The sequence below is a fragment of the Falco naumanni genome, chromosome Z (assembly GCF_017639655.2).
Source record: "Falco naumanni isolate bFalNau1 chromosome Z, bFalNau1.pat, whole genome shotgun sequence".
Classification (NCBI taxonomy): Eukaryota; Metazoa; Chordata; class Aves; order Falconiformes; family Falconidae; genus Falco; species Falco naumanni.
In genome coordinates this window covers 33,548,536-33,574,456 of record NC_054080.1, presented here as the reverse complement: position 1 = coordinate 33,574,456, position 25,921 = coordinate 33,548,536, and the positions used below count along the sequence as shown (strand labels likewise).

General features: G+C 44.7%; 1 protein-coding gene across 3 annotated transcripts in view; it reads left to right on the top strand.

Annotated features, from left to right (window-relative positions):
• The window catches only part of ABCA1 (ATP binding cassette subfamily A member 1), a 97,152-nt gene that overhangs the window by 6,171 nt on the left and 65,060 nt on the right, over positions 1-25,921 (top strand). For 2 of the 3 annotated variants that reach the window (XM_040580571.1, XM_040580569.1), the window contains exons 3-6: positions 11,468-11,608; positions 17,260-17,353; positions 21,071-21,212; positions 22,118-22,239. In XM_040580571.1, the coding sequence (XP_040436505.1) occupies positions 11,543-11,608; positions 17,260-17,353; positions 21,071-21,212; positions 22,118-22,239 (424 nt within the window). In that variant the 5' untranslated portion in view covers positions 11,468-11,542. Of the gene's footprint in view, positions 1-3,746; positions 3,850-11,467; positions 11,609-17,259; positions 17,354-21,070; positions 21,213-22,117; positions 22,240-25,921 lie in introns of those variants that run through there. The other variant, XM_040580570.1, reaches the window with a different exon arrangement.

Genomic DNA, 25,921 nt, shown 5'->3' with positions numbered 1-25,921 from the left:
TTTCTGTTCAGAGTCATTTGGTTGAAATAGGGTAGACCAAAGCTCTTCACCTCAGTGCTTGGTCCCTTGAAACTATTGGAGCAAATTAATGGAGCTCTGTCCTGAATGGTTCTGCATCATGAGATGTAGCTTACAACATAAACAAATGCTGTCATCCTTCTCTCAGATCCGTCTGTGCATGATGTCAAAATAGGTGTACGTTAGTTTGCTTTGCACGTCTGTCAACTGTCGTACTGACTTTAAGGACTGAGACTGAGCGGTGGGGTGTGAGTTGTACTGGTGGAACTAAAGAATTATGATGTGTCTGGAACAACTGTTTTCCTAGTGGATCGGGGAAATGGGGAAGATTGTCACATACTTTCTGGCAGTGCTCCAAGCTAGCTGCCCTGTGCCACACCTACCACAGCAGGCATGTGGGCTCCCTTCTTATCGTCTGTGCCAATTATTCACAAAAGAACATGAAAATAACTTTAGAGATAAGTGATGTTGAACTCTGTATTGGTTGCCAAGATTGATCAGAAATTCATTCCTTTTCAAAGCTGACACTCACTGCTTTCAAAACTACTTGGACATCTGTTTATCACTTCAGTGAGTTACTGGCTTCCAACTCTGTGCAGTTAGGTGGTAGCCATGTGGGAGCTGAGGTCTTCTTGTGGCCCTGTCTGTTGCAGGCTTTAAAGGATCAAACTCTGCTGAAGCTGACAATGGCTGCTAAATACTGCCTTTGCCAGTTTATTGCTTTTTTTTTTTTTTTGACAGCGTCATTTCCTTTCATTGTGCTAGAGGCTTTTTCTTGGCTGATGTTTTTATGCATAGTTCAGGGATATTTTTTTCATCTGTTGTTACTTATACCTATGCCACAGATTTCAGTGCAGTTGTGTAGCTACCAGGCTTAACAGACAGCTTATTCCTTATGCCAGTGAATCTCAAAGGCACCACTAGGATGTTTTCTGCTCTGCTACTGGACACACACACCGGTTTATGCCATGAGGGTCCCAAATGGCAAAGATGAAGAGGGAAATAACAGTAAAGTTTCTTCTGATGTTACAGAGCAGGCATATCCCTCAAATGGGAGTTTAATCTTGTACTGGGAACAGTTTGTGTCCTTTTTTTTCTCCCAAGATGAAGAGCAAGTTACAAAAAAAAAAAGATAAGACAGTCCTTTCCAATAAAACCCTTAACGAAAGTGCTGGCAAAGCTGCAAGGCTTGGTAACATTGCTCAGTAGTAGATACAAGCATGCCAGTGAAGCTCCAGGCACTTTGCATTAGGATTGTGGAGCATTTCTCAGCATTAGACTTCATTAAACCAGATTGATGGCTGCTTTGTCTAAAGTGTTTCAGTGACCAGGATGTGCTGTGGAAGGGGTGGTGGTCAAAAGAGTTTTGTCCTGACACCCTCTGAGCTCATGGATTTATTTTCTGAAAAACTGGTGAGGCTGATTACATTTTTGGGGAAGCCCTGTCTTCCTTCTCCCCCTTGATGTTGCTGCCAAGCAGAAAAGTACCTTCTGCAATATGAAATGCTTCACCCTTTTTCCTAGTTGCAAAGATAATGTTCTTGAACAGGATGTGTCATCAGCTGGAAAAAGTGACTGAGGCTGTATAACATAGCTCTTTGCAGACTGTGTACTGATGAGGCTGTAGTTGCTCAGAGATCAGAGGTTAATGGCATGAATTGAGCTCAAATGTAGCAATTATTATTTTAGCAGGATGTTCTATTATTTCTAGATTCCACCTGAGAAGAGCTCATTCTGAGAGCAAAAGAAATATTAATCTGCTAATATGTACTATGGATTTTTGCACATTGGCTGTGATAAAGTGAATCAGCTTTTGTATTTGTTTTTGCTAAATAATGGGCTAGATCTTGGCTTTTTTTTGTGTGGGCAAAGTAGGGGATATTCAGTGTGGTGTTGAAAGCTGAAATGCTCCATGTATTTCACAACCTTCCAGTGGAAGCTGTTTTTTTGTAAAATAGATGACTGCATTTCATCTTGAGTGTTGTACTTGACATTTAAGCAATTCCTCTTGCCGAAGTGCATGCCACAGTCTCTTCCAAATGCTTTTGTTTGGGTCAGTCCAGCTGTGGTGCATGCAAGCTGGAAGTCTTCAGCTGCATTGGAGCTGCCTGTATTTTCACCAATGAGCCTTTTGAGCATCCTAGAAGTAAATGAGAACCAGCTGTTGTCATTCTGATAGGCAGATGTTGCTGCCCTGTGACCTGGGACAGGTTTTCAAAACAGCTTGGCATGTTGTATCACAAGGGAAGCTTATAAAACACCAGACATTTCTGAAAATGTGGCATTGTGTAATGAGGAGGCACTGAGGACTTCGGAAAAGGTAGTCCAGTTTGTATTGTGGAGTACTTATTAAGCTAGTGCTTGACTCTTTGGGAAACTGTCCCCTAAGGTTTATTTCTGATTGGTAGGGACGAGCCCACCTGTGGGTCAGAAATATATCTTGAGCGTGGCCTTGACAGAAGAGGGAGGACTGATACTCTGAAGAGTTTAAGGCCAGGGATTTCAGTGTTCATTGTTAACTCCGGGTCAGGCCTTTCAAAACGGTCATCTGCTGAGCTGTTTGTCATGAAGCATTCAGAAAGGCTCAGCACATAATGTACAGACTTTTGAAAAATCTATTTGTCCAGTCGTAGCGCCGAGACTGAATACCTTTAGAACCCCCTTGCCGTTTTTTTGTAAATAACTGGGAAGCCAGATTTATGCCCGTAACATGACATTAGTTCCAGCTCTTGCCAGAGCAAGATCCAGGCTCCCTCCTCTATGCAGGACCTTGTGTGGCAAGCAGAACTGAGTCTTGGGCTCGGGTTATGTCACTAGTGGTTTTACTAGCAGCAGTTAAAGCAGGTTGGGAATAGGAACAGGTATTCTATTGTCAGCCTTTGCTAAAAGGAGGAGCCCTTTTCCATTGGTTGTCTCCAGTCTTCTGTGAGGTTGGACCCCCTTAGATAACACAGGAATGTCCTTTATTCAGCATTCTGTAGCTGTGCGCCTGCTGCCTTGAGGATCCTGTGGATGATGAGGTGCTGGGGGTGTCTGTTTTGTCTGTGCCAGAGGCGGTAAGGTCACCAGAGGGATTCCACGAGACTGTTTTGTCAGCTTCCTGATGTTTTGGCACTGTCATTTAATATTTTTACAAAACTTTACGTGCTCCTCAAGGAGGCAAAATGAGTTAAACTGCAGTATTGTGAAGGTGGATCTCAGTGTGTCTGTCATACAAATCACTGTTACTTAGAGGGCGGATGGATGGCCACATTGAAAGCAATGTACTAGTTGCTTTCAGTATTAGTAAGCACTGCAGAACAAGGCCAGATCCTGCTTACTACCTAATCTAAGGTCAAGTAGTCAGTGTGTGTGTGATGTAAACTAATAGAGGATCTTGCCAAGAGTTGCCACCCAAATACTGTTGTCTGTGGTCCTAATGAAGTTCTTGCCTGCTGACCCAGAATGTCTCCCATCACATTTTTAGCCACAAGGGGTTGGTGTAAACCTTGTGATGTGACTTGGGTGATTTTGAAGAAGAAAGAACTTCTCACTGAACAACTTTCTAGATGGAACAGGAAACTTGGTGTCTCGTATTCATTTTGCAAATGGGAGAGAAGTGTCCTCTGGGGGGAGGTTATGAAAGGTCTGCTCTTAGTGTCCATGTGGCTCCACTGATAACGATCCTCTGTCCCAGGCAGCAAGTTGTAGGTTCAAAGCTCACACTTCCACTGCTGATCCTGCATTGCTTGTGATTCCTACAGAGTCTAGCAGTGCTTAAACCAGGAGACAGACGTGTGGGATCTGGTCGTTATATTCTCATCTCTGCTTTTGCTTTGCTTGTGGCCTTGGGTGAGTTCCTTGAACTCTGTGCTGCTGATGCTTTCCATGGCACTTTTTTGTAACATAGTTCAGGCTTTTTGGGTTAACAGTAATGCTCTTTCAAAGTAATCTTATATTCCTATAAAATTATTACTGTTTGGGTGGCAGCTTCCCCTCCTTCCTAGAGCTCCAGTAGATATATTAAGTTTTTAGACTTCTTGAAAGTTTTAGAAATGGGAATGTCAGATTTTCTCCTGTGGGTTTTGCTAACTTTCTGTGAATTGTTTTGGTCACAGAATGGACACTATTTCTGATTCTTTATGCACTGGCTGTTTCTGCTGTGGATATTATCTCCAATTAGATCTCTAGCAGCAGGATAAAATACTGCTTTCATTTGTCCACAGCTGCTTTTGATCTAGTCTAATCACAACAGGATTGAGATTAATGCTGTTTTTCCTCCTCCTTTAGTCTCCTTTGAAGTTGCATAGATGCCAGGTGCTTTTCATTTTTGGGGAGTTGTGGATGTTATGGTCAAGATGTCCTTCAAATACTTGTGCCTTGAGAGCTTCTTGTGGCCTTGCTCAGTCATAGGTTGTACAAAGTGGATGTAGTTGTAGAAGAGTAAATCTCTTGGTTCCATCTTCTATGCTAAAGGTGAAATCCTGGTGCTCTGCAGAGAAGTGGTCAAGATGCTAGACCTTGATTTAGGAGAGGTGGATTTAATTCTGGAGTCCAGGCTTGATCTGTACCTTGTTTATCCAAATGCCCATCCAGGCCACTAGTTCTCTGATGGTTTTGCTTATTTGAGTTAAAATGTTAGTTCATGAGGCAGGCAATTCTGTCCTGCCATGGTGTTCGCAGCCCTCATGGGGACCTCCTCTCAACTAGTGGCATATAGAACACTGAGGGACTTTGACCTTGACTCTGGGCTTTGCAGAGCAGTATCTCATGATATTGCTTGCTCCGCAAAATGCAGCCTGACACTGCCTAAAGGAAATGAAATGTGAGGACACGTTAGCCTTAAAGAGGACTATTTCTGCTGAAGTCTGGCCTTTGTGGTTTAGTTGCCCCTTTTCTTCAAAAGTGGATCTCATTTAGCTTGATATATACATAGGCAAAAGCTACTGGAGTTAAGCGGGTGTATGGCTCTTAGTCTGAGGCAGAAAGTGAGAGGTGCTATATACCATGTCTGCTCATGGGACACAAACAGCATTGGCTCTAGTAGCTCAAAACTGTGCTGCGTCCAGCAAATGCCTTTTCCCCTCATAAGGGCATCACCTCTAGATGTTAAATTGGTGCTCTCCATTGTAGAAGAATGGCTGCAGAAGCGTGGCCTTAGAACCTCTGAAGATCTGCACAGTCCAGGCCTGGTATTAGAACAGGACTGTAACCAGAATTGTACTGAAGTTGCTGTGCTGAAGTTAACAAGAAAGGTGGCCTGGAGCTGTTCTTGAATCCGGAGACCAAGTCATTACGTTGTGCCAACAGGCCGTGGCTGTAACAAGCTACAGCTGCTGGGAAAGCAGGTGCAGGGCCAAGAAAGATGGGGACCAGTATGGGAAAATAGGGAGTAACAAACTACAAGGCTGAAGCACAGCAACACAATTAGCTACATGGATAGAATGCTTATTTTAGTCATGATAATTAGGGGTGTGAGAACCGCGCGTGCTTAGAGGCTAATAATCAATTATATTTTTGCTTTACGAATATGCATGTGTATCTATCCTATACAAGTAGTGTTGGAAACTAATAAAGTTGAGCAAGATGCATAACTCGTATTGAGCGACTTCTTGACTCCGGCGAACCCTTCTCCCCAACACTCCATGGCTGCTTTCTCTGTGCAGAGTTGCCAGTTGTAGCTTTTGTGATGTGGAAAATCTGACCGAGACAACAGGACAGAGGCTGCTAACTGATTATGGAGGCCACTGAACCTTCATCCACTAGGAAAAGCTTTTAGCTCTGCGGACCAGGGCTATGTTTAACTCATTGCTGGAGGCGTAGTGGGTCTACAGCAGGGGTCCTCAATCCGGCCCCCGGTATTTACAGACCCCCCCGCCCCCCCCCCCGCCAGGGGTTGGGGGGGAAACCAAGCAGCCGCAGACGGCTGCCTGCCACTGCATCCGCGCCGGCCCCTGGTTAAAAAGTGTGAGGACCCCTGGTCTACAGCCTCTTGCAGAATCCTGAAATGTTCCAGTCTCATGAGGTTTGATAAGTTTGCTTTGTTCCCTGTCTAAATAGTGGTTTTTTCTCTAGGGGAAAGGTTTTTCACCCCCAAAAGAAAGCAAACAGCTGCATTGTTTGCAGAAAGCTGCTTTTGAAGGCTGTTTTATGTTTACTTAGTACGGATACCAGGCATGGGGGTGGGGAATTGATTCTCTGCCACTTGAGCTTTTTTCCTCTTTAAATCTACAGCTGTAAAAATACATTGCTTTGTATTCAAAATGGATTGGGGCTGGAGAGTCTTGGCATACCAGTTGATGGACTTCTTAGCGGCCGTTCTACTTGCAAGTCCTGGGTAGCGCAGATCTAGAAAGAAAGACTTGGTCAAAGTATGTGTTTCACTGTCCATTTTTTTCAGAGGTTGCCCTGTAGCCTGACTTCATCTTCATAGTAACTGTCTGAACTGTACGCTGAGATAGAATTGCAGGTCTGGAGGCAGCGCAGGGTTTCTGCAGCAGGGGGGAAGGTCACACACAGGGAATCTTCCGCAAAGGCAGAGCATGGGACAAGTGTGTGGACCCTGTGCTTTGGTTGTGCTGCTGGTGGGTGTTGTGGCTGCAGGTCTGGGTGAGCAGAGAAAGTCCTGACCTGGTGTTAGAACTTTGCTGAGAGCAAGGCAGGAACCCCAGGCTGGACCATAAGGTACATGCAGATTGCTGTGTACCGCCCGTCTATCCTCCAACGTCCACTGATGCTGCAGGCTTAAATTCTTTTGTGATTGTAAGGGTAAGCTCTCCCCTAGGAAGAGACTAGGGGAAGCTCTACCAGAAGATCTGGGGAAGTGTTCAGATGTCTCTTACTTGGTCACTTCTGGGTGTTTTTTGCCAGGAATTGGGAAAACTTGAGACACCTGACAAATAGCCTGTTAAATGTGCACAAGTCTGAGTAGCATGTCGATAGAGCATGCAGGGACACCCTGTGTACTGGACTCCCACCGTTTATTTGCTGGCTTAATACAAAACGGCTTCTTAACCAAGCAGCCAAACCAAGTAAGGATTGACTGAACGCTTGCTGCTGCCTCTACATATTGCATGAGGAATAATGTCCTGAATCCAGGCATATGCCAAACACATTACTTGTCTCGGTTATCAGACAGCCCCTTCTGATGGTATCTGTTTATTTGTGGTAAAGTGGCAGATCTGAGTTTACACCTGAGTTACCAGAAGCTGCCAGGTGTACCCTGAAGCTGTAGGGAATTTGTCTCCCCTGGTGTGCTCTGCGTAGTGTAAGTTTTGCTGTTGTGTTGTATATATTGGTGGAGAGGTAGAAAAATGCAGAAGCAGAGCTAGACAAAAACAGATTTCTGGGTAATGAAGTGAAATAAGCCTGACGCCTCTAGCCCTAAGATTGCTGTGTATTGGTATCTGCCTCTACTGGAAACCTTGCAGTGTTCACACAATTAAAAGACGGGATGTGAAAACTGGACATCTTAAACAAAGACCTCTCAACAGCTAAGTTGTGCTATTGGTTGTAGTTGGAGGAATTCTTCGCACTTTCATGGAAAGGGCTTTATAAAAACTAGAGATTGCCCTCTAAAAGGGTTGGTCCTTTTAGACCAGTGTTGGCAGGTAAAAATCTCCGTTCTCTTCAGCAGAGCAGACTTACGCTGTGATGATGAATTCACGCAGCTTTTCTTATTCCAGACAGAAACAGTATTGCTGCTTTAGACAGTTCCAGGCAAATGTCAGGAGTGATCACTGATACATACTGATGGCTCAAAATTCTACTTAGGTGAGACACAAAAAGCCTGCATTGGAGACTAGCTGGTGTCTGTGCGTTTTGGCACTGCAGTGCTAAATTTCAAGTTGGATTTCCTAGCTACACTGAACTTTACCAGACTAGTCTGAAGTGGAGATACGGATGATCTTCAGCTCCAACTGAGCTGTGAGTGTTGGGGTTACCAGTTTTCTGCATCTGACTTAGAATTCTTGCCTGTTGTCAGCTGGAAGAACATCTGGAAGGGGGCTAAGCCATCTTCCTCTGAGAATCTTCTGTTGCAGCATGTTTTCTGATGCACTAGTAATTCAAGTGGACCTAGTTTACTTGCATCATCAGTGAACCCAATCTGTCAGCCTCTGTGGATCAAAATCAGACAGCTCTAGGCATCAACAAACCTGTATTACCCAGTCTGTAGCAGATACTGGGGCAGAGTATGCCTTTGAAGCTGTCACCCCAGTGTGGCTGGAAGAGCTGGGCATCTTTCACGTTTGGGTTTTGTGCTGTTGGCGATTAGTCGGTTGTTAGGCCCTGTCCCCTCGTTTAATGTAGTGACTTGGCTGGCAGCGCCTACATCTGGGCCAGGTTTTCCAGTCTTCAGGCACAGTCCTTACAAATCAGTATTTTGTTTCTTCATTTGAAGTAAAACTTGTGTCCAGGCAAACTGGCCTTATTTGAAGGCCAAAACACTTGTTTTGCTCACAGTGAAGTTCAGCTCAACTCCAGAAAGCTGGAGTCCAAGCAGACAGCCACTGCTGAGTCTGCATGGCTGCATAGGCTTCTGCAGAGGAGCTGAGATGTGTAAATAATCCAGTATTGCCTAACTACACTTTGCTAGTGCGATGTGGACCCTACAACCTCTACAAGGCAGTATTTCTGTGTCCTGGATCATGTGAACTGACTGCAATTGTGAGGGACCCGTGCCTGGATTTTTAGTAATGTGGATTAAACCAGCTACTCTGTGACTAGCTCAAACATCCCACAGACTGCTTCAGACTTTATTCTGCCTCTGTGCAGGGTATTAAGGCACAGGAGTTGGGTGTATTTCCATTGATGAGGACAGCAAAGGTCTCTCGCTCTCCCTGGGATCCTTCCTGCACTCTTCCTGTGGCACACTGTTCTCATGGGCTTTGCTATTTAGCCGTTTAGCTGTAATCACTGGAAAGTGTTGGAAAGTAGTTTGTTGCAGAGAGTTGGCAACGTTATAGAGAGAGGAAATATGGAATGGGTACTCTGAACAGGTTTCTGAAGATAAAATCTGTTGTGTAACTCCCAGTGATGTAGAAGGTTGTGCAGTCTGTTCCTGTCCTCTGCTTCTGCATGCCAAATCTGTCCACTGGCTGCAGGATTGGACTGGGGCAGAAAGGCTTTGTGTTTTGTGGCACATTGGAGAGCACAGCAAAGCAAATGGAGGTCTAGGACCCACAGACAAGTATCCTTGTGAAAAAACACTTGAAAAGAGCAATTCTCCTGGTGTTCTGTGAATGATTTTTTCACCAAGTTAGTGGTCATGGGGTACCTTCAAACTCGGTAAGTGGTGATCCAGGTCGCTTGGTAGGGCAAGTAAAAGCATTGTTGCCAAATCCCCTGAATCCTGAACACAAACAGCTCAGTGGAGGGGGTATAAAGGAGGGTTGATAACAATCAGTCCCTACTTAATTTAATCTCTGGGTTACATGTTAATTGCAGCTTCAAATGTGTAATACTGAAATGGAGGGGAAGTGCTGCAAAGCCCCCTGTATCCAAGCCTGTAAGCAAAGGTGTGATTTGGGTCCATGAGCGTGTGTGCACAGTCCTCAACAGCCAGTTTGACCGTAGAGACTGTCCACAAAGGGCAGGTTTTCTTCCTGCTGTGAATGTGCTACTAGCCTGTCAAGGGCATCACTCTGTGTCTGGAAATTCACTGTCTCTTACTAGGTGTGCATGCAGATGAAGTGTGTTCATGTCAGGGTGCTGCAACCAGCAGGAAGCACTGGGCAGGGGAGGAAAGGAAGGCTCTCCTGTCACATCAGTTGGGCATCCCTCCATGAAGGTGCATCTGTAGAGGTCATGTCAGGGAATTACATGAGTACCTAGTAGAAGTTAATGAGCCCATGCTGCCTGTATACTCATCTACCTGTGTGCTGACACAAGGTTCAATTTTTAGGGTTTTGTAGACATCTGTTTTCGTCTCTGTACTGGCATTAAGGAGCACTGTTGTCTTGTTGTGATACTATGGTGTAATTATCTGTAGAACTCAGCATAATGGGTGTAATTGTTTTTCTTAGTCATGTTAGGGCAAACTTTCTTGTAGCACAGACCTATATTATTAGAGACAAGTTTTTAATCTACAAGTCATTGTAATTATGGAATCTACTTTTGGATGAGACTTAAAGGCCACAAGTGTTCATTAACTCCCAACGCACATCCAGAATTGCCATTTATCATCTCGTCTTACTGCAGTGTAGGACTGGTCAGAGTATTTCCAGTATTTCCTGAGGAAGTCTTATGTTCCTAGCACATTTACGGCTTCTGGGAAGTTTTTCAATGCAGTTTGCAGTCAGGCATGCAGCTCTGAATCACAGGGCTAGGGTACTGGTATGTGGGACACTAGAATCAAAAGCATGTGTGTTCCCGGTTTAACTGATGTTGGGAGGGAATGGTTCTCTTGCTCTTGTGTGTGGATTGGCTGCTAGCTGTCCTGTTAACACGGAGCCTGTCAGCGGAGTATATTTAAGTATGCAGATCAGAATTAATTTGATGTGGATTAACTAAATTCCTGTGTGCACACTTACTCAGAATGAAACAACTCTTCATCTGGTCTTAAACTTGAAAGTAGATTAAGTTGTGCCAAATTAATTCTGGAAAAAAGATTTAATGTTTAACATACTAGAAGCTCACTTTTCCATTCGATTGAGTTTTCCTGCAGGTCTGTGTGTATCCAAGCCTATTCCATGCTGTTAATAGCCACCAAAGAGATGAATGTGGTTTTTTAACCCTTTATACTTTCTTGTAGTCCTGCAAGGTGCATACTGAATGCACCCAATTCACCACAGTGTTGGAGACCAGGTGGTTGCAAGACATGAACACTGACTCAACAGCAATTTTACATTCACTTTATCCAAATACGAATGGCTGCAGGGTCATTCTTGGTCACTTAGCTTCAAGTTCAAGGAAATGGACATTTCTCCATTGCCTGTTAAGTGCATAGCATTTTCTCCTACAAGTCGTGGTGTTGACTGGACTTCAAAACAAAGGCTTTCCTAATTCGGCAGGAGGCTTCTCATCATTATAATAGTGAATATGGAAAAAACTTTTTTTTTAAAAAAAAAAAAGGGTTAAATTGCATGGTTCAGTCACATTCAGAGGGGTCTTTAAATCAGCTTTCAAAACCTATGATTTTTTTTTTCCTTGTTCTGGGCTGTTCTTGCTCTTGGAATCTTTGGGCAGGAAGGAAGAAAATTGTTGTCCTGTGGGTATTGCATTCTTTTGTGTCTTGGAGCTCAGAGGTAAGAGACAATGAGTCTAAATCTGAGCTTACTGAGACCTATGAGACTTGGCTAGAGTGCTTTGGGTAAAGAAGGTAGTAGTGGGGAGTGTCATGGGGGCTGCAAAGCTACATGAGGCCACAGAGTGCAGCCTCTACCTTTCCCTGTCTTGTTGCCTTTTCTGTTCTGACACAGCTTTTCCCTTTCAACTCATTTTTTTTTCTTATTTTTTCCCCCCCTCCTAGTTAATGCCCAGCCACAACAGCTGTGCTGTGTATTGCTGCTGTGCAAAAGGAGCCCCTGGGCTTTGCTGAAGGAAGATGGCTTTCTGGACACAGTTGGGATTGCTGCTGTGGAAGAACTTCACCTACAGGAGAAGACAGACTGTAAGTATTGGACAGAGGGGTTTTTGAAGTCTCAATTGTAACCTTGTAGCTTACTCTTCAAGCAAAACAGGGAAACATTCTGTATGCTAATATTTTACCTCCAGTGGTCCCTGGCAGAGCAACTGGTCTACCATTAGAAAGACCTGATTCAAATTGAAGAGAGTGGTGGGTGGACATAAACTAGAGGGCTTGAAGGTGCTCAAGACTTCTTTCCTGAATCCCAGTGTGAGGGGGTGTTGGAGTAATGAAACGCTCACGTCTGACCCAGCAGAGAGGGTGCCACAGCCGCTTTGTGCAGCGAGGAAAATGTAAGATGAAAACCTGTGCTATGACCTGCTCCGCTCTACGGGTGGGGCATTGCCATACTGCAGGGATGTGTGCTTGAGTCTGAAAGCTTTTGAATTCTGCAAGCTGCAACAGCAGCAACAAAATTCTGCCATTTCCTAATGGTCAAAATGGTGGAGGCAACAGGCATCTTCAGTCTCTTTGATCAGGGAGAGAAACCCAAACTTGTTGTGTCTTCACAACAGGAGGTACAGTTTAAGTGACTGGCATGAAGCATGTTCTTGCATTGGCCTGGAAACAAACCCAGGCAATTGATGTTTTTCTACCAAGGTGTGTTCTGATTAGTTTTAAGTGCTAGCCTCACCATCTATTAGCAGTGTGGGAATGTACCTGTTCAGATAGACAATATGCAACAACCATTTCTCCTTGTGGTAACGAAGGCACAGGAGTATGAACTAGGTATGGTGTTCTTAAAATTCTTCTGCCTTTACATTAATGAGATGCTGTAACTCCTGCAGACAACTAAAAGCCAGAGAAAACATGCTCTTTGCCCTCCAGGGATTTAGGGGATAACTGTGCTGGACAAGGGCATGTTCTGTACAACAGGCCTGTGCAGAGGATCTGTCCTGTTAGATCTGACCTTGAGGAGGTATGAGTAGGGAATGTGAAGGGAACATGAGTTACTGAGGTGGTGAGTGGAAAGTGGTCTGTCTGATAAGCTTTCTGAACCCTGCAAATGTCAGGGTCCTTGCCAGCTGGTTCGGGCTGGGTGGTTTTAGAAACTGAGAGTCACAAGGGAGGGGAGGCTATCATGTTCACCACTGGAGATGGAGACAGTCTCTGAAGTCTTTGCTCAGGTATCCGAGGCTTGGACACAAGTCCAGTTCATTCAGATCTGGAATTAGTCCATTCTTAAATTCAGACAAGGGTGACTCATGAAGTTTTTGACTTTTCCTGTATACCTCTGTGGTTACAGCGGTGCCAGCGATGGCAGGAATTTCTACATTGTTAGCATGTTTTTTGACCTTACCCCAGGATCCTTGATCTCCCAGGACAGGACTGCTCAGCTGGGAGACTGGGCTGTGTCAGCTGCAAGGAGCGAGGCTATCTGCTCTCTGAATTTATGGGCCAGCATCCTGACCTTGGGAACAGCCTCATAATTTAGAAGAATACTGCAAGAGAGCTGGGGAAGGTGGTCTCAAAACTGACTACAGCTCCTAAAAAGATAGGCTGTTCTTAGCTATTGATCATGTAACCTAGGCTTTTAGGGCTGAAGACAGTTTCTTCCTCCCTTGCCACTTAGAGATTTTACTCCTGACCGCTTCCAAACTGCCTTAGCAACTAGGGGAACTGCAGATCTGAAACAGTGCTTAAACTAGTTAAACCATGAGGAGACTTCACAAGGAGTTGTTTTACACTGAAAATGATGGGACTTTTTTGTCAGGGTCTTTGTAAAATAATGCATCAGGTTTGAAGGTTACCTGGAAGAGGTCTGAGTCTAGCATGCATGTCCTGTCAAGGTAGCTGTAGGCAAGCTTGCTGGGCAGCAGAGCTGCATTTGGATTCTTTGGCAATGCCACAAAAGTGCAGTAGGCTAAGCATGTGTTAGTGAAAAAGACCTTCCTGCTTGTAGTTTTGTCATGATCTTGAATCTGCTCAGCTATTTCTCGGTACCTTCTGGCAGCTTCTGTATTGGTTTCCCATCAAGTAGCCCAAAGGGCCTGAAGCTGCTCTTAGTCTCTGTTCAGCACTGATATTATTAGTTAATTCACAACAAAGGCCTGAGACATTGCTTTTTTTTATGGGTTCTTATATCTGCAGAGTTTTTCTCCTTAGTGCTTCCCACTTGGGCTTTACCTGAAGATATCAGGAGTGGAAATCCACTTAACAGAAAATGGCAGAAAAGTAGCAGAACATCTGTTCTCACCACACTTACCATGGCAGCACAGTCATTCATCTGTTTGCTTTAGTGTTTGAAGACCCTGAGCTGGGTGTGCTGGTGATGGTGCTCTCCCATTTGCACTTACTGAAGTTGTAGCCCAGAAATAGTTTGATCCTTGCCCTTCTTCCCACAAGAAGCGTAGGCTAGCCTTTGCTTCCCACCAAACTGTCCCCTTGGCTGCTGTGAGTTGGGGCTGCATTGCAAAAGCTGGGTTCAAAGCTCAGCCTGACGTGTGCAATTCAAGTGTTACTTTGTACTGGGTAACTTCCAGCAGCACCAGAGTTGGGAGGAGGAGTTTACAGGGAAAGAGGAGGAAGGAAAAATCATGTTCAGGGGTCACTGTGTAAAAACCAACCAACCAAACAAAAAAAACCAACCAAAAACATTTCTTACTCCCTGCTGTCTTTCACATTAGGTGACATCTCAAACTTGCGTGGAGAGACTGGTCAACTGCTGGTAGCTCTCTGCATTGAAACTGGACCATAAAGGTGGGGAGGGTGGTTGACAGTGAGATGGGGTGGTAGTTTGGTTTGTTCTTCCTCAACAAGCTTTGTATTGAGTGTAGATCTCAATATTTAATGGTATCCTGCATCATTGGCCAGCTGGTGTAAATTGGGCATGCTTTGGGGACTAGCCTCTGTAAAAATAGGAGTAGCTTGTTCCTGGCCAAGTGCCACCCCTGGATTCAGCTGCTGTGTGCAAATGGGATGTTCCTCCTTCAACTCAAGATGTCGTGGGGTGGCAGAGGGGGGTTGGAGGTCTGAAGGTTCATTTCGCTATTTACCAGCCTGGTCTAGTAGCTGCAACATTGAAGTGGGTGGGGAGAATTGGTTTTTCAGTATCTAATTAGTGTGAACCTGACTGTGATGAGTGATGCCCCTTAGTATCTCTTTGTCCTCCCCTACAAAGGCCACAGTGGATGAGAAGTGCTGTCACAGGAAGGTCAGGAAGCATAGGGGAAGGAACATACTGACCTTTATGAGCAAAAGGAAGAGGTTTCAGTTTTTCTTGAACAGCACAAGAGGCTGCCCAAGGAGTTCAAACTCTATTGAAATGCTACTGATGCATTGAGATTGACCCCATGCAAGCCTCTGGTGCAGCAGTGGCCAGCTGTCTCAGTGAGTACCATCTGAGTGGCTGTCATGATGCAGCAGTCTTCAGCTGTGAAAGTGCAACTTGGTCAGTCCAAGCTGTATCCGTCCTTTCTCTGTCCTCCCTGAGCCTGTCAATCTGCAGAGTAAGATGCATGTGCAGAGGCATATAGCACTGTGCACGCAGCCTGCATGTGATTACCTTCATGACTGTCATTAACCATAATCAGGCATGTAAAAGAAGAGCTGTGTGTGCAGGTGGCCAGGCTCCCCTTTCAACAGCAGGGCCATTTGGGCACTGCTGTCCACCCTGGTGTGGTGTGGCTGGGGCTGATAACTTTCTAAGCAAGCCAGGGCTTGATCTGAAGCGCAGCATTTTTGTAAGTGGTTCTGTAGCAGTCACGGGGCTGCGAGGGCCTAGCTGGCTACCTTGGTCAGGTGGAGAGGCCTCCACAAGCCCAGCTGACACCACTTTTACCCAAGCAGCGTAGTGGCAGTTGCTCAGGGTGCATGCTCATTGCCTACATCCAGGGTGGCAGAGGGCTGCAATGTGTGTCAGGGCATGGCCATCTACACTGGTGGAGGGAATGGCATGTTCTGGTTTCACAGCCACCCTTGTCAAGAAGAGGAAGAATCCTGCTACACTGTCCTGGCAGCAGCTGTGAGAGGATCTTGGAAAGGAAAGGAGCAGGCAAATTGTCAGTGTCCTAGCTCTGAGAATCTCTGACCTCTGGGAGCAAGGCCACTGTCTAATGCAAAAGGAAGCAGACTGTCACTGTTAATGGCTCTGTGTGTGTTGCCACTACTTTTGTGTGTGTGTGTGTGTGAAAACAGAGATCAAAGATACTGAGACATCTTCCTGGCATTTTTGTTAGTGTGGAGCTTCTTAACCGGCAGTAGTACAACATGTGCGTGAAAATAACGGGTGGGAAACAGTGGCCCAAGCATATACTGCAGAGCCTGGCATTACTGGCAGGAGTGCCTGGGAGACTGCTTAGTTTTTGCCTTTGAGACAGGGTTGCCGTTTGGTTGGACGTCAGCCATGAGGAGTATCTGTGAAGACCCATCCTATATAGTTTCCTCTGCTGGATCAAGTGGCGTTTGTTTTAATGCACTATTATTACAGTCTGAGATTACTTTGAGGTACACCTAGTATCGCCTAGAAGTCTCACCTCAAAGTTTGCATGGAGTACCTTGTGCTGAGTGTCAGGAGCCTAATTTTAGCTGTTGATGGTGTAACATGGGAAAACATCTTTGTGTGGGGATTCTCTCTCCCACTGGGGTGCAGGTCTTACTCTATTTGGCTTGCAATAGGAATGATGTAGATATCTTATTAGAAAAAATGGGGTTTTCCAGGAAAGACAGGGAAAGGATTTCTCTTCTCTTGACTGAGTAAACACTCTATTTTCCCTCTCCCAAAAGGAGCAAAAACATAAGTAGCAGCATAAAAAGCTTTTGGTTTTTCTTCCTCATGGTTTACCTAAAATGCATGTTTAGGCAGCTTTTCTGGAGTGGGGAAGGAGGGGTGTGGCTGGTGAAGGTCAAGCCTGGGAAACCTCAGCTTATGTCTCAGAAGCTCTAGGATGAACTGTTACTTTTTTCACATGCTTCTGTAGGACGTGGCAACCTCCATGAATTTTTCTGTGCTTCAATTCCCTGTCTAAATAATGCTCTGCATTTAATAGCAGGCCTTTCTTATATTCTTGTCTAGTCCTTCTGAGTTCTTTATGTCCTTACCTAACACTCACTGCTCATCTGTAGGTACCCTGCACCGGTGGGTGCCTACCTTTGGAGGGGAAAAAAAAAGTACATTAGAATAAAACAATAACTAGGTATGAACTTAATCTTGGTAGCTCTGCTTTCCTGGTACCACTGCACTTCTGCAGCCCTGAAACTGAAAGATTGGCATAGCTATGTGTCAGTACAATTTCATCACCTGATGTGTTAGTGTAGAAGCTCAGTAGTTTGCTGGGAGAATGGGATGGAGGTGTTTCCCTGTATCTCTAAAATATGAGGCCAAAAATTCAGATCATGGCTGGAAGATTCATTGGGAGGCTTCTTTCAGTCAGGGGACAAAAAGAACTAAACAGCCCCTAAGCACATCCAGTTTAGTCCCAGAACTGGCACATATCAATGAGAAAAGCCTGTAATTCTTTGCAGATTATCCTCTGAAGTTGGAGGAACAAACTTCTTGATCCTGGAATGCACAGGCAAAATGAAGTGAGGCAGTACTTGCAAAACTGTCCTGGCTTAGAAGTGAATTGTCCTGAAACCTCTGCTCTGTCATGTATTTTGAATGGGATGTTTTAATACTTTGTCTTTATTGTTTCCAGTTCCAGCTGCTGATCGAAGTTGCCTGGCCTCTGTTTATCTTCTTCATCCTGATCTCTGTAAGACTTTCATATCCGCCCTACGAGCAGCATGAATGTAAGTATCAAACACAGCAGCTGTACCCAGAATGGTGGCTGTTTCATGGTTAGAAGGTAATAATGCAGTTGGCAAGATGCAAAGAGCAGGGGCAGTGGCTGCATACTTAAGTCAAATCTTCAGGGAAGTTTTAATGGCTTTTTCCCTTCTACCTTGGAGACTGCAGTGTGTTCTGACATGTTTATGTTGCTCCAGCACTGTACATTGCTGCTGTGTCTTATTTTTTGCATTTATGTATTAGTTGAGAATTTGCTGTAGAACTGTGACAAGTCTGCAAAACCCACACAGAACCCAAGTCTTACTTGTCATCATTGATCTGTATGTGACTTAGCATAAAAAGAAAGTAGTGTTCAGATCTATAAGAAAGCAATCTCATTTTCAGGCAGTAATGTGCATTAATGTATCACATTAAAGAGCCTGAGCAATTCTACTCCTTCTAACCATTAGACTGTCAGCTCTGTATTCAGTAGATTGAGCAGTCATACATTTGTGGGGAAAAAATACTCTTCTTTCTTCTTTATATCCTAAATTAGCACATTTCTGCTTTTCTTTTAAAGGAAGCTTATTCTTGCGCTGCCAATGACAATCTTTAGGCATCTGTGTTGGTTACCATTTGATTTAGGAAGCGTGACTTGTTGATTAGCAACATGCTTTATCTTACTGTGACTGGTGACAGCTTCATACTGCAATTAGCTGACTGGAAGAGGTCTTTGTTATCTTTCCTTTGCCTGATTACCGCAAGGTATGGTTTAAGGGTGAGCACAACATGATTCTGGAGGGCACACTGAAGTGTTTAATTCTTAAAATGAGTAAAGAACTAGCTCTTCCAGCACTTACCCTATGGCTCTTTGCAGTAGCTGGAGCATTTTGTGCTGTTTGCTAGGCTTTCAAGTTAGTAAGGATCCTTCTAAAGCTGAAGTGTTTATGTTTACGGTGCCCGTTGCACTTTGGACACTGCTGGTCCCGTGTACTGTTTAACTCACTTTCTGCAGTGCTTAGCAGGGTAATTGAAGCTTTCCTAAATTAGATCTCATACTTTGCATGACATTTGAACTGCCTTTTCTGACTGAATGTTACGGTGGCATTAGAGATACCTGTAATACAGATGTGAAGCTGAAGAGAGGCAATGAGCAGTCTACTCAGCTGGTATAAATAACTAGCAGCCTCAATGGTAATTTGTTTCAGCTGTGGTGGTGCTGTATATAACTCAAATCTAACAAGAGCTGCCTTTTCATAGAGCTGTTTAGTTTGGGCTTGTTAGTCATTAGTGTCTATATAAATCCTTTTCTTTGCTCTGGTATGCTGGTGTCACAAACAGAGTTCTGAGTCTTTTGCCTGCAGCCCTTTTTCCTTACCATTTACACTAACTGATGTTGGTTGGTTTGCCTTCTGCCAATGTTATCTTCAGGAATTGTGGAGTGTAACTTTTTAATTAACTTTTTGTGGTAAACTCATCTCCATTTTTAAAAGCTTCTGAGAACAGGTAACTGAATTTCATTTAAATCTGGATTGGTTTCGTTGAACGTTCACTTGTGCTGACAGATGTGGCTGTGTTGTATAGTTGAACTGTTTTAACTATTTTTTGCTGAACTGCGAGCAGAGATAGCAAGAAAGAAACCTTGAGTTCATGGTGAACTTTGGCAACCCTGTGGATGCCTTAAGGGAAACAGGATTGTTATCTGTAGCGGCAGTGCTGTATGCTGTTATGAAATCACTTGCAGGTAATGCCTGATGATAGCAACAGAGCTGCATGCAAGTGCTTTGTAGCCTCCAGATAGCCTGGATGGTTTAATGCTATAGTGTTTTTCAATAAACAAGTAAGACTTTAAGTCTTCTTTTCCTGTTTGAGAAGAAGAATGCAGGATTCGGCTGTTTCTGTGGTCAGACTTCCTAGTCAGGACTTTTTTTATTTCTAGCAGCTTGGCCTACTATAAGGAACCTTTTTCTGGAAAAAGTGGGGGAAATTTTGCCAGCCCTTAAGTGATAGTTACATGGCTTTCACCAAATCAGCCAGAGAAGGCAGAATGCTATTGATTGCTGACTTGTGTCTTGTAGAGCTTGACTTTTCTGTTTCTGTCACCCTTGAAGGTGTTAAAAATGTACTTCATTTGGGGAAAAACTCAAAACTGGCAGATCCCCGCTTTACTCATTGAGCAAGCACTGTTGCATGCATCACTATGTAAAGAGCTACCATGAATTATTGTGCACCTTCCCTCTTTTCATTTTATTTTTAATAGTTTGAGTTCTTAGCCATGTAAAATAAAAGGCATGGAGGAGGGAGTAGGTGCTTCTCAGGGAAATTTTACAAAAAGAATCTGAAAGTCCTAGTATTTTTCATCTTTTCCCCACCTCTCAGCTGAGAAGAAGAAAATAAGCAAAATGAGACAAAAGCCAGAGAGATCAGGTAAACAGCTTTTCTATTTTAGACAGAGAACTAGGAACAAACAGTCCCCTGGGTACTAGAAACAATGAACCTTTGGTTCCTTCACCTTTCTCCTGGACAGAGTCCTTTGCTTTTTCCAGGGAGAGCTGATAAGCTCCCAGTCTTCCTTCAGCCACCTACGTTAACCAGCATTTGCTGTAATGCAGCAGCTTAGACCTCTCTTCCTCGTGGGACTTTAGTAGCTCAGTTGTGGCTGTGGAGGTAGGAAGCCAGCCCTCCATGTGATTGCAGGTGTGCTGCAAGGATGAGGTGGGCGCCGGAGGGGAGAATGTGTGTCTTGTGGTCAAAGCCTTGAGTAGCTGCAAGATACTGAGGAAGGGGCATGACCTTCCTCTGTGCTCCCCTCCCTAGTGTGGGGTGAGGAGGGGAGTTCGTTTGCAGAAAGCAGCCTGATGGCTCATCTAAGGTACAGGACTATACAAGTGAAGCCGTTCCTGTTGTTGGAGGGTAAGGGATTCACGAGTGCCCGAGTGGCATACTGGTGGAGATCTGCCGCAAGTAGTTACTGCTTTAACTTTTGACCAGAAAGCAGAACGTAAGCAGGACATAAACTCTGGGCTATGACTGAAGTAGATCTTTAGTAGCTAGAGTTAGACTTCAGCAAAGAGATTTGAAACACAGCAGGCAGGTACCTAAACATTTTAGGAGATCTAAAGATTTAAGACTGTCTGGAAATCAAGCCAATATGGGACAGCAACAACATACTTATCTCAGGGAAACCAATGCAGGCACCCACCCCACAACTGCTGACTCTTTGCTTGGTGTTTACAGTGTGTGTAACTGAGGTGAGTGGATTTTTGAAAACAAAAAGGACTGAACAGAAATACTGTGGGTCTTCAGAACCCAGACCCTGACCACAGCTGTCTGTGTGGCCTCAAGCTTGTGTTAGTTATGCATGCAAATCCAGAGGAGCACAGCTGGTTAGAAAGCATGTATGTGGCATGTCACCACTGCTAGGCTTTTGAGTTGCCTGCTGTTGGGCATTCCTCAGCAAGAAGTACTATATCCAAGTCAGCATGGCCAAAAAAACATTGCAGAGAGTAGCAAAGAGCTTCTGCAGGCTTAACAAGGTATAGTTTTTCAGTGGAGGTGGCTAGACCAGTGTGGGGAACTTAACATGAGCTCAGCTCTTCTTAGTGTTGGCTGTTGGGCTCTCATAAGCAATTTGGGGCAGTAACCAGCACAGGATTAGCACTGCCCTTCAAATGTAGTGCTGTGTAGTAGTAGCTTGTGTCCTGTGTTTCTGTCTCCTAACTCTTGCATTTCTGTTCCAGGTCACTTCCCAAACAAAGCTATGCCTTCAGCAGGAACCTTGCCATGGATACAGGGGATCATTTGCAACGCCAACAACCCTTGTTTCCGCTACCCAACTCCTGGGGAATCCCCAGGTATTGTTGGAAACTTCAATGCCTCCATGTGAGTCTGCCTGCTTTTTTTTGTCATCTCTGTTCATGGGGCAACATGTGGAAAAGGGATGTTTGGAAGTTACCAGCTAGTTGTGTAAACCTACACTGTTGAGGGTTTTGCTGTTTCTGCTGCCACTGAAGTACCAAGCTCTCCAACTACCAAGTTCAGAGGGGCTGGCAGAGAGCTGGCAGGTGTGCCGTATCACCGAGTCCAAGCAGTCAGAGCCTTGTTGAGGGCCGAGTCCCTTCTGTTGTCGGTTGCTCAGAATTTGGACCATAAAGAGGCAAGATGTAAGCTTTTTTTCAGAGAACCTCTTTCCCTGGTTAATGAACCTCTGAGATGGATTGTGTAGAGTGAAAGGCAGTTGAAGTGCAGGTCTGGTGGATACTTATGACGCTCTTTATTTATTACTGGCTAATGTGTTGCAGAAAGCTGAATTTATGGCCAACTTCCTTACACCCTGCCCTGCTTGCTGCATTCATACTGTCAGGCCAGTTCTACTTAATGTAGAGTAAAATGTGTCTGTAACCTGGAGAAGCATTTGAAAGGAGCAAGGACATACTTGTATTATTTTGCTTCTAAGAGGAAGCAGTTTACAGGCAGCAGGAGGCCCTCCTCCACCCCGGTCTTAAAGAAATGCTTTCACATGCATTGAGGTTTGCAATGTAACTTTGTTTGACCTTGGATTAGCAGCCATCTTTTATTAGTCTCCTTGGATTGTCCCAGAGTGGTCATTGGAGAAAGGGCTTATTCTACTGAAGAGGGCAGCGGCATAAGGGCTTATTGTCCAGGAGAGAGCATTGGCATAACTGTAAAGGGACTGGAGTTTGGAGTTGGGGTGTAAAACTGTATCTGTGGATGCTGGCTCACACAGCTGATGACTGCTGGTTGTTTTTGTGTTTTCCCATCGCCAGTGTTTCCCGGCTGTTCTCAGATGCCAAGAGGTTACTCTTGTACAGCCAACAGGACACGAGCATAAATGATGTCCAGAAGGTTCTGGGAAAACTGCGCAAGCTGGGAAACTCCTCTGGCTCAGGTAACAGCATGGTAGAAAGGACCAGCTACGTCTGGTGTTTCTGGTCTGGTTAATTTTGCATGTGTGTGAACTTCTGAAATGTACAGTTAGCATTACAGTTTTTCAAACCCTTTAAAATACTGCAGAAGTACCCTAAGCCTCTCCTGTGTCTTTAGCTTCTTTGGTGGAAGGTGAAAGGGGTGGTCTGTAACTCCAAGGATAGCAGCTGTTTTTGATACAAAATTACAATCCTCAGCCCACTGTAGTCTGTTAAAATGCTGACTTTCTCAAAGGAGTGGAAGCGATGTGTCTTTTTGGAAAACACTAGTTACCTTGCTACTTTCTCAGTGAAGCAGCGAATGCAATATAGCTACGATTTAGCGCTCTACTGCCTGAGCTGCAGAGGGAAGTGTGAAAGGGAAGAGCGCAGATGAGGAAAAGCTGATGTTAGCTTCCAGTTTTCAAACTCAAAGCTGATTGTTATCTGACAGTGACGCCTCCCATTTCCCTTGGTGGGGTGTTTTTTTTGTTTCCGTGTGACTTTGGTGTTGGATGCTTCATTCTCTGCTGTCGTGTGGCAGGATTTTGAATGGCAGGGTCCAAAAGAAAATGTTTTGTCTTGGGGGCTCACACAACCCCATTTGCCATGGAAAATGAGAATCCTCCAATTTTTAGCTTGCATGAGAAGGTCTGGTATGCATTCCTGTCCTGTGCAGATGAATAAGTGACTAGTGTGAGATGAGATGGGAAGTGTGCAGCAGAGCTAGGGCATGAGACAGCTCTGCCCTCTCTTGGGAAATGTGACAGGTCTCTCGTTATTTCCAGGTCTCTCTGACATGGTAACTTGTTAGAGTTTTTTTGAGTACTCTTCTCTGAAAGATTATTTCTCTTGGCTGCTGTTAGTGCCGCATGTACCTACTGTAAGTGATGGAAAGGAATGGTTTAAAAAGAAATACAGCAGTGAAATAGAGCAGGAAACATAGCCGTTGAATGTCTTCACCTGCAGCCTCTATCCAGGCATGTGGAGCTCTTTGAATATAGGTGTTATTTTAGTGTTTTGTGAAAGCTGTTCCTCGTTTTACAGTTGTGGTTCTTTCTATCTCTCTCCTCTTGAGCATGGCTCAGGCAGGCTGCAGGACAAAAAGTTTCTGACTTGGTGTGATGTGAATAGTTTCATATCTGATATGTCCTGAGCTCGCTTCTAAAGCAGAGATCGTGTTTTCACATCCTTTCCTGTGTTGCTCAGTACACTGCAGGTCACCTTGAAATAACCTGTATTGTTAGTTATGGGCTGGCAGATGCATGCTGGCTGTATGTATGGACACAAAATGTGCCAGGGATTTGTCTTGGCTATGTAACACTCCTGTCTCCTTCAGGGCTGTGCAGAATCCTGATGTGATCAGATCTGCAGATGATACTGCGATCTACTGACTCTTTAAGCACTGGTTGATACTTTCACTTATGCATAAGGGACATCCTTCCTTGCTGGGCTCAAGATCAGTACCACTAAGCTCTCGCTTTTTACTCTGAGAACTGCTAAGTGGCATGTCATGCTTTTACCCAAGTCTGCAGTGGTTTTAGGGGGGAGAGGATGCAGAGTGAACCCTTTACAGAGATGGACTCACAATGAACATGGCCAAAATGAGCTGAGATCACTGTTTCCCAAGGAGAGCTTAATACTGTTTTTTCATGGACCTCATCAGGGAAAAGGTTTGACTTGGTGGTCTTGTGGGAGCAAGCTGTCTTCATTAGAATGATGGACATTGTTACTGGATTTTAGACTCTGTGCCCAGTATCTTGAAGTTAACTCTTCCAAAGAGAGTAGATACTGGTGATGTTTTGAAATGTGCAGTGAACATCAGACATTGATGTTTACAAAAAACCTACCAAAGCCATAAGCTGAAGCTCTCATTGCTGGGAAGGTTTGAGGGGGAGGAATGATTCCCAGAAGTATTTTGCATAGGGAGTATTGTACAAATCCACAGTCAGAAGGCTCATATTTCGCTAGACTATAAAGACCAGTGGACTGACTGCAAAAGTAAGTCTCAGATCCAGTCATCAAAGATTATGTTTCTATAATACAATTTTCCAAATGTGTAATAAAAAAAAATTTAAGTCTCTCTGTCGTTAGAATGACAGAGTGCCCATTGTTGACAAGGCTTACAGGGAACAAAGCCTGTTTGTCCTTCTCGTGATACCCTGATTTACAAAGCCTCCAACGTGGGGGTCCCTGTTGCCCACTTGTTGGCTGCCTGATTCATTCCCTGACAGCGTGCATAAAGCGGCATTCTCTAATCTTGCAAGTACTTGTGTATTTATGCTTAGCAGTGCTTAGATTCCTGTGCAAGGAAGGGGAGTACAGGTCAACCCTTCAGCTTCTGTAGACAATGAGGTGAGAGATGCTTAAATCCTTCCCTCTCTGGGGCAGTTCCTCCAGTGACTGGGAACCTCAGACGGCAGTAGGAGCAGGTGTCAGATGTAAGCACACCTCCAAACATGAAAACACTGCACTTAAACATGTATTTCCCCAATTAGCAGGAGGACTAATTACCTCATCAGCTAATAATTGAGAACATTTGTAATACCTCCTCTGTTGCAGCTCTGACCTGGAACTGAATCCATGTGGATCAGTGGTGCAGACAGATGCAGCTTTGCAGCTCATGTTTCCCCGGTGGGGAGGGATGGTATGCTTCCTACTGTGTCATGTGGGCTCTGCTGGAGTCTCTGCAGCTGCTTCATCCCCTTATGCTGGTGTGATGGCCTTGCTTCCACACACACTTCCCGCTTCTGCCTGATGGCTTCAGGAGGTGGTCATCCTTTACTAGCTCACCAATTGGAGCTGTGGTATAGACTTTGTTCTAATGCTAGTCATGGCAGAATATGCATGTCTGTACCTGGCTTCAGTTGTTTGAATCTGTTCAGAAAGCATTTGCTGAAGTCCTTTCACTTCAAGCTTCTTTTAAAACAACCTCACAAACTAATGTTAAAGGTGTGACTGTTAGTGTTGTCTGATCTGATATTAGGCATGTGCTGAACCCTGGGGAAGGGAGACTTGCTTAAGACAGAGTTCTCATGCAGGTGCCTGCAAGTCAGTGTCTTGGTTAAAGACAAGGTAGGACACTAAGATTATGTTCAGGCAGTGCTGTGCACTCATGCCAGCAGGCTTTGTATTTCAGTAACTTCTTGATGAGGTGAGAGAGAATCCCGCATAACAGGGCTGTTGGTCCAGGAGTCGGAGGAGTGGCTCCTCTTCTTTGTTGCTCTGAGGTCTAGAAGAGCTCTCTGGCGAAGAGAGGGGAGGGTGTTATCAGCAAAGAACAGCCCACCCTTGCTTCGCGTAGCACCTGTTCTGTCCAGGATGAAGTACTAACAGGTGGTGGGTGGGAGTTCAGTGCAGGCAGCTCTCATGCCACATGGGCGCTGCTGTTCTGTGGCCACGTTCAGTGAGCCTTGGGCAGTGAAATCTACATGCAGGCAGACACGTACCTTAACGTAATCAATTTTGCAGGCAGGTGCCAGGTGCCCTCTCCTTTCCCACACTTGTTACATTTCTGTCCAGCAATGTCACCAACGTCTTCAACACTCCTGATAAGGCAGAGTACAAATCAGAACAGAGTCAAAGACCTTAGTGATAGCACTTCCAAAAGCATGACATGGCTCCTGGGATTGCCACCTGCAGTGGGTTTGGCTCACTGTTTGCAGG